Genomic DNA, 8,615 nt, shown 5'->3' on the forward strand with positions numbered 1-8,615 from the left:
GACTTGTAGCGACAGAAGGAAATGTGAAAGTAATATCCCCACTGCATGGTGCATAAAATGTACATATTTTTATCAGTCACTATATATTGTTTTTGTAAAAAGCTGTGGATACAAGTATTTGCCGCAAACATATCACAAGGTCACGAACCTTTGATGTAGCTGTTTTATTTTATATTGGATTATAGCAAACTCTATAAATAAAAAGAGAGAGGGGGGAGGAAGGAAACGATGGGGGAAGGAAGAAAGGAAAGAAAGAAAGAAAGAAAGAAAGAAAGAAAGAAAGAAAGAAAGAAAGAAAGAAAGAAAGAAAGAAAGAAAGAAAGAAAGAAAGAAAGAAAGAAAGAAAGAAAGAAAGAAAGAAAGAAAGAAAGAAAGAAAGAAAGAAAGAAAAAGAAAGAAAGAAAGAAAGATGAGGAATAAGTAAAGGAAAGAAATAGATAGATAGATAGATAGATAGATAGATAGATAGATAGATAGATAGATAGATAGATAGATAGATAGATATTGATAATACATGTAAGTGTATACACAGAAGTGAAAGCATAGCGGCAAGTGGCCATTATACAGGGAATGCAGGGCCGGTATACATTCCTAGGTAATATAAATAAAGGATACACACCAAGTGCAATGACTAAACACCAGGGACTAGGGCTATACGTTCAGACTACAGGACAGGACATTATACATTGTAGAATTTGCTTTTCATTGCATGCATTTCATTACTGCATTGATATACAGCAGGGACCGCTTATTGCATATGCCAGATATATAGTGTTCATGTATATGGTATTAGTAATTATCCAGCCATGGGAATAAAGGGATGTGTATGTGAAGGTCTTATGTGAGGGTATCTCCCCTACTTCCACTAAATGATCATAGTAGGTCTCTCCAGGATTCAGCAGTCTTCTTTCTGTCCTCTGCACATCACGTTGCAGTTTCGGTTGACACCTGGCTGCCATTGTTCCTCCATGTTTTTGTGGATTGTAGGTCGGCTCACTCCCAGCTTCTGCTAGGATAAGGCTCAGAGATTTCACTTTGTGGAATAATAAAAGGCATTAAGTGACTTTGGAGTAGCTCTTAATAATTATGCTAATAGAGGTGCAGGACCAGAAACACCCTTCTTTTCATACTTGGCCCATTTTCACACCTCTGATCTTGGCTGTAGAGAAAAAGTCTATAGTCCTGACCTTTGGAAGTGTCAAGCCTCCATAGACCTCCATACACAAAGGTGATTGGGCTGGTTTCGGGGTAGCCGAGAGCAGACAGGGCCAAGTTTCGGTAGTCAGGACACATCAACAATGTTCAACATCAACATTAGTGTAATATGAAATGTATATGGAGCTCACGTCTGGTCTAATGAAATCTCTGTATGCCTGTCTGCAGACACAATCAGCACAGCTTGTCCTGCTCTGAGGGGTGTACCGATAAGAGCCATTCATGTAGATCTCATATATCTACCACACATTGTATTATAATACCACCTAAGCAAACATTGATTATCTTCATCCACTTTCACCTTTGCTTTGATGATGCGCTGACTTTGTTCATGTAAGAGGCAGAAATAACTCAATAAATCCACAGCAAGCAGAGGGAACATCACGTCACCATCCCTACTTTAACACTACTCTGCTAATACAACTACCTTTGCTGGTGGGAGTAGTAGGGAGAGTTATTATCGTTATTATTATCAATTATTATACCATTATTGCCCCCATTATTTTAAATATGCAATCACTACACCATCACTTGTCTGAATGTCTGCAAGTTATATTACTCTACAAATGTATTGTACTAAGTAACAATATACTACTAATAATACTTTTTCTAATAATAACCATATGTATTTGCGGTAATATTTTATAACTACCTCTACTATCAGTTAATATTACCACAGCAATTATTATTATACGTAGCTGTTGTAGTAATAGTAGTGTATTTCTATATTTAGATTGTGTATACATTTAATATATGCATTTCTACTAGTCTTACCAATGAACAGTTACTATTCCAACTGCTACTAATAGCATTACCATCATAATTATTGTTATTATTGATCAGTAGTAATAGAAGTAGTAGCACTTGTAATAGTAGCATATTCTATTATATTGATTCATTGCTTCTGTTATACTCCTATAGATTTACCTCCACACTTCCTATACTAAGACTATTAGGATTTCTACGAGTAATCTGTAATATCCGTCTATCTATCTATCTATCTATCTATCTATCTATCTATCTATCTATCTATCTATCTATCTATCTATCTATCTAGCTATCTATCTATCTGTCTATTTCTTTCCTTTACTTATTCCTCATCTTTCTTTTCCTTCCTTCCTTCCTTCCTTCCTTCCTTCCTTCCTTCCTTCCTTCCTTCCTTCCTTCCTTCCCTCTATTCAATATATATATATATATATATATATATATATATATATATATATATATATATATATATATATATATATATATATATATATATATCGATATATATACTTTTAACTATTGTTGTTGATACTAATTAGTCCATCCATCTATCTACCTATCTTTCTATCTATCCGTATATAACTACTTTTAACTAATTTTTGGAGATTAGTACTAGTAGTTGTTGTAATAGTAGAGTATTTGTAAATATATATATATATATATATATATATATATATATATATATATATATATATATATTGCTACTTTTAACTATTGTTGTTAATACTAATCTATCTATCTATCTATCTATCTATCTATCTATCTATCTATCTATCTATCTATCTATCTATCTATCTATCTATCTATTATATATACTATATAACTACTTTTAATTTGAGTACAACAACTGTTTATGTCGATATTGTTATTATCTTATTATTCACTTAGGAGAAGTCTGTGGGGATAAAACAATTGTTATGAACTGAACGCTATTTAATACAGAAAACCATCTTCATATATGTCCTATATGAACATAAAAAAAATATGGATAAAGAAATGTTAATGAAAATTGTTTTTCTTTTTATAGAATAAATTTAATTAACAACTTTAATAGGATACACTTGGAGAGCACAGACCTAAACATCATAGTCCCATTCAGTTATATTACATATATATTATTATTATAAAACACAAATATGACATTCCTACTATAAGTTTGCTGAAAGCTAATGATAAGGTCAATAACATCAATGCTGGACACATGTCAAACACATAATTTTCAAAAATATATGCAATGTGCAAGCCAGTATTTCCCAAAAACAAGGCGCAGTCCATTAAAGGCAATGAAAACTGTCATGATTTTTTTTTGCTGAACTTTTCCAGGACAGATTATGTCTCAGTCTATGGACTTTGCAGCCAATGTACTGCCAATCAGATGAACAGGACAGATAAATGACATTTCTAGTAATAAACATGGTTCCAATCTTCCATCAATTACCTGTACTGTAAGTAGTTTAGTGATAGAAGACTGTACAGTTTAGAGTCTGAATGATAGATATGAATGCAAATAATAACCTTGTATGTAGAATTCTCCAAATTGCTATTTACAAACAGAAAACCAGAATCTGCTAAGGAGCTAAGAAATAAATACAATGAAGCAGACAGTGACATGACAAGGCTGCCAGTGTAATGTATTAGTTTGTGTTTGAACAATGAGAAATATATATATTTTTTTTAGTTTAAGGTCATAAAATGAAATGAGGGAAGGAGGGGGGGGGTGCCTTTGCCCTGTACTGTCATTTACATGAATACATTAATCCCAGAGGTGGGCTACCTGGCCAAGTGTCCCCTAAGCACGCCCTTCACACCTTTCCCAGGCAGCCCCGCCCCCCCCCGCGCGCTGATTGGCCGGCAGCGCGATTATAGACAGTAGGGGGTGTCCTCGGAGTAGACAGGAGTCCCAGCAGAGCGAGCCTCACACAGCCATCCTTCTCTCCAGACATGAGCAGCCCTGACTTTGGCTACTCCAGTGACGAGCAGATCCAGGGGAAGAGCTCCGTGCTGCCAATGATGATGCCCGGCCTGGGCCAGTGCCAGTGGACTGAAACCATGGAAGCCAAAGTCAGGGGTCAGCCGGGGACTGCCAGCAGCAGCAGGGGCAAAGCCGAGGCTCGGATCCGCCGTCCGATGAATGCCTTCATGGTGTGGGCAAAAGATGAGCGAAAGAGACTGGCCCAACAGAACCCGGACCTACACAATGCCGAACTCAGCAAAATGCTAGGTAAGTCATCTCCTATCTACACTTAATTCTCACATCTACACAAAGCTGGGTTTTTTATTATAGCTTATCATAAATGAATCAATCTTTACTGCTAATCATAAATTAACTATTGCTTATCATAAATGGATCAATTATTATTGCTAATCATACACGAATTATTATTGCTAATCATAAATGAAAGAGCTGGTGAAGGGTACACTGCTGTGATTTGCGACGCCATTTACTTTATATAATTAATTCTGATATAATGATTTATTTAGGAATTGCTTTAGTACTATCGTATATATTATATGATTTGGTAGATATCATAAATATAGCATTAGATAATATTCCATAAAAGTCTATTTGGAATCATTAGATATTTTAGGATGCAACATATGTCTCAGATATAGCATCAAATATAACATTCCATAAATATCTATTAGGATTTGGTAGGTATGATCAATGTTGTAGATATAACATCAACTTATAATACTCTATAATATCTATTGGGATTTGATAGGTATTATAGGATCTGATAGATTTTTATAGATATAGCTTCAAATTATAATACTCCACCACCATGGGAACTCTTGTCAATTACTGAGTAGATGGTTTCTGTCTATGGGACATACTTTACAAAGCTTTAGCACACGATCTTTTTATTTAAATCTTTATTTTTAGCCACATGACTGTCATTTTCAAATTGGATCCTTGTGGGATTCAACTAAAGATACCCATCAGTCCTTTGAAAATGAGAAACTGTATAATATCTTATGAAGGAACTTAAGAAGTTCCAGAAGCTTGCATCTTTAATAATTTAAATTTTCCAAGAGTATTGTATAAATGGGAACACTCTAAATCCAAACTTCTGTTTAAGTTAGCCAATAAAGAGTGTCCATTCAAAAAATTGTGTGTCAGGGAATAGCTAACACAATCATGGGAATCCTGGTGGGTTAGCCCCTTATATTGAGCCTGTGGGCTTGATACTCATCCTTGAGCAGGTGTATGTGTTATTGCTGTTGTTTTATTGTGTTGCTAATGTTTTCCTTTTTCTGTTGTGTAGGGAAATCCTGGAAGTCTCTACCTCTGGCTGAGAAGCGTCCATTTGTGGAACAAGCAGAGAGACTGAGGGTACAGCACATGCAGGACCACCCGGAATACAAGTACAGACCAAAGAGGAAGAAGCAGATGAAGAAGATGAAGATGGTTGATGAGAACCTTTATCCAATTACAGAGCTTGAGCACTCTTCAGGACTCAACAATCATGGAATGATGGGAATGGACAATTTTTCTGGAGGCTATGCTGATCATCAACACCCCCAGGCCTCTGAGAACAACCACTATACAGGACAACTCTCCATGACACACTATTACAAAGGATACAATTACCCATCATCCCAGATGCCACAGGCTGCACCTTTGCAATATTCTTCATCACCCACCCAAGTGAAAGATGATATGGTGCCCTACTCTTACAATGGCTCATACTCCTTCTACCAGCAAAAACCCACCAACTCCTACTGTAAACAGATGCCTCATGTGGGGCAAATGCCACAGAATATTCCAGAGCAGACCTCCCCAGACATGTATTATGGTCAATCCTACATGCCCTCCTCCAGCAGTCATCATCAAGTGGCACCCCCAGAGCACATCTCCCCTTCACCGCAGCAGCTGACCAGAGCAGATGACATCAGTCCCAGCCAAATTGTAAATGATCTAGATAAGAATGAGTTTGATCAATACTTCACGTTTGATTACAGGAATGACACAGAAGACTACACTGGACTTGATAACATTAACACATTGCCATCTTTAACTAAAGAAGCAGATAACAGCTGGTACTACAATTATTGTGGAGTATGAAGCACTTACAATTTCTGGACTTTACTTTAAAAGACTAACCGACTGGACATTAATGCAATTAAGTTTCTAGTGCAATATAACTTTGGATACCCCCAAACAGTAGGACAGGTTTAATTATTTTAATTATAGCATGACATTTTGTACTTATTTTGTAAATCTACACATTTTTTTACTGGAATAAATTTACTATTTTTTTTGTAGAATGTTGTGTTGGTGTTTTATTCTTCTTGTACAGAGGGTAAATTGTCTTAACTTAACGGTCTCCAAACTGCAGCCCTGGGGCCATTTGCTGCCCTTTGCTTGCCTTTATCTGACCTTTGGCAATATACCTGCCACTGGCATTAACAATGGGGCATAATTCCTTCCACTGACACCAAAAATGGGGCACTATTCTTTTCACTGACACCAATAATGGGGCATAATTCTTTCCACTGACAACTAATATGGGGCACTATTCCTCCAACTGACACCAACTATTTCTCCCCTAATACCAAAGATTGGGCACTGTTTACTCCCACTGGACACAGCCCCCCCCAAAGTCTGAAGGACAGCAAACTGGCCCCTTCTTTAGAAGGCTTGGAGACCTCTGGTAACTGATATTCAGTAAACAAGGTTTTAGCTTCGTTGTTGATGGAATTATGATAAAAGTGACACTAAATGATACCTTTATTCCCTAAAAATAATCCATGCACATCCACAACTTAATGGCCCTATAATCAATTGTTATTAAACTGTTTCTTACGGTGTTTTTTTTTCTGCCTCATTGTAATGTCCTCCATGAGCTCTCAGACGTCTCCTTATCGCACTCACGTACATTTGTTTGGAACAAACAGTACATGTTAAAGGGGTTGTAAAGGCAGAAGGTTTTTTTATCTTAATGCATTCAATGCATTAAGATAAAAAACCTTCCGTGTGCAGCAACCCCAGCCCTCCTAATACTAACCTAACCCCCATCTCTGTCCAGCAATGTCTACGAGTCCCTCGGCCATCCGGGACTCTCCTTCCTGATTGGCAGAGACACAGCAATGGCACCACTGGCTCCCACTGTTGTCATTCAAACTCAGTTAGCCAATCAGGAGAGAGAGGGGGCAGGGCCACAGCTCCGTGCCTGAATAGATACACGGAGCTGCAGCTTGGCTCAGTTCCCCCCATAGCAAACTGCTTGCTGCGGGGGCACTCAACAGGAGGCAGGGGTCAGGAGCTCCAGCCACAGCCCCAATAACAGGAGGATCTGGGCTGCTCTGTGCAAAACCAACTGCACAGAGTAGGTAAGTATAACATGTTTGTTATGTTAATAGAAAAAAAAACGAGACTTTACAATCTCTTTGAAGTATTTCTAAAGGCAAACTTTTTTCCAGTTTTGGATAGAGTTAAGAGGGATTAGAACACTTGTCTTTTTTCAATATTATCTGTGCCCCCAATTAACCGCTTGCCGCCCGCCCACTGTCAAATGATGGAGGGGCGGTGCAGCTCTTGTTCTGGGTGGACTTCATATGACATCATCACCTCACACTGACAGAGTGTGTGGCGAGGAGAGCCAATTACAGCATCACCTCACAGGGGACACCGAGACATGTAATCAGGGAAGTGATCATCTGTGCCCTGATTACAATAAAGCGCCACCAGTGCCAGCAATCAGTGTCCACCGGTGCCAGCAATCAGTGCCCACAAGTGCCACCAATCAGTGCCCATTAGTGATGCCAGTCAGTGCTGGCTATCAGTGCCACCTATCAGTGCTGCCCATCATTGCTGTCCATCAATGCCCTTCATTGCTGCCCATCAGTGCCACCCATCAATGCCCATCAGTGCTGCCCATTAGTGCTGCCTATCCATGCTGCCTATCAGTGCCCACCAGTGCCGCCTATCAGTACCCCCCAGTGCCACCTATCAGTGCCCACCAGAGCCACCTATCAGTGCCCACCAGTGCCACCCATCAGTGCCACCTATCAGTGCCCATAAGTGCGGCATATTAGTGCCTCCTCATCAGTGCTGCCTCATCAGTGCCCATAAGTGCCATCTCATCAGTGCCGATCAGTGCAGCCTCATCAGTGCCCATAAGTGCCATCGCATCAGTGCCCATCGGTGCCCCCTCATCAGCGCACATTAGTAAAGGAGAAAAATTACTTAGTTACAACATTTACTTACAGAAACTAAGAAAAACGTTCTCAAAATATTCAGTCTTTTTAAAAAAAATTTTAGTAAAAAATAAAAAACCCAGCAGTGATTAAATACCATCGAAAGCTCTCTTTGTGTGAAGAAAATTATAAAAATTTCACATGGTTAATGTGTAGCATGACCGCACAATTGTCATTCAAAGTGTGAGAGCGCTGAATGCTGAAAATTGCCCTGGGCAGGAAGGGGGCGAAAGTGCCCTGTAGGCAAGTGGTCAAGGAGATTCACCCTCTCTATTTGTCCTGATTACCATTATCATTGAAAGTGATAATTCCCTTAATTTGCAGGTATTTCTTCTTACTTCCTGTTTGGCTATGGGACAGGAAGTGAAGGTAAATCTCCCCACACACTGGAACACAGATGAGGGGAAAAAAATCTGACAAAAGTTTTGCCTATA

At 38.7% G+C, this 8,615-nt stretch overlaps 1 protein-coding gene across 1 annotated transcript; it reads left to right on the plus strand.

Annotated features, from left to right (window-relative positions):
- Positions 1 to 3,903: 3,903 nt before the first annotated feature.
- On the plus strand, positions 3,904 to 6,173 carry LOC141146012 (transcription factor Sox-17-alpha-like). Its single transcript, XM_073632788.1, has 2 exons — positions 3,904 to 4,201; positions 5,247 to 6,173. Exons 1-2 carry the CDS (start codon positions 3,922 to 3,924, stop codon positions 6,044 to 6,046), a joined length of 1,080 nt encoding a protein of 359 aa, XP_073488889.1. The 5' UTR covers positions 3,904 to 3,921; the 3' UTR covers positions 6,047 to 6,173.
- The last annotated feature ends 2,442 nt before the right edge of the window (positions 6,174 to 8,615 follow it).

This window comes from Aquarana catesbeiana, linkage group LG05 (genome assembly GCF_042186555.1).
Source record: "Aquarana catesbeiana isolate 2022-GZ linkage group LG05, ASM4218655v1, whole genome shotgun sequence".
Taxonomy (NCBI): Eukaryota; Metazoa; Chordata; class Amphibia; order Anura; family Ranidae; genus Aquarana; species Aquarana catesbeiana.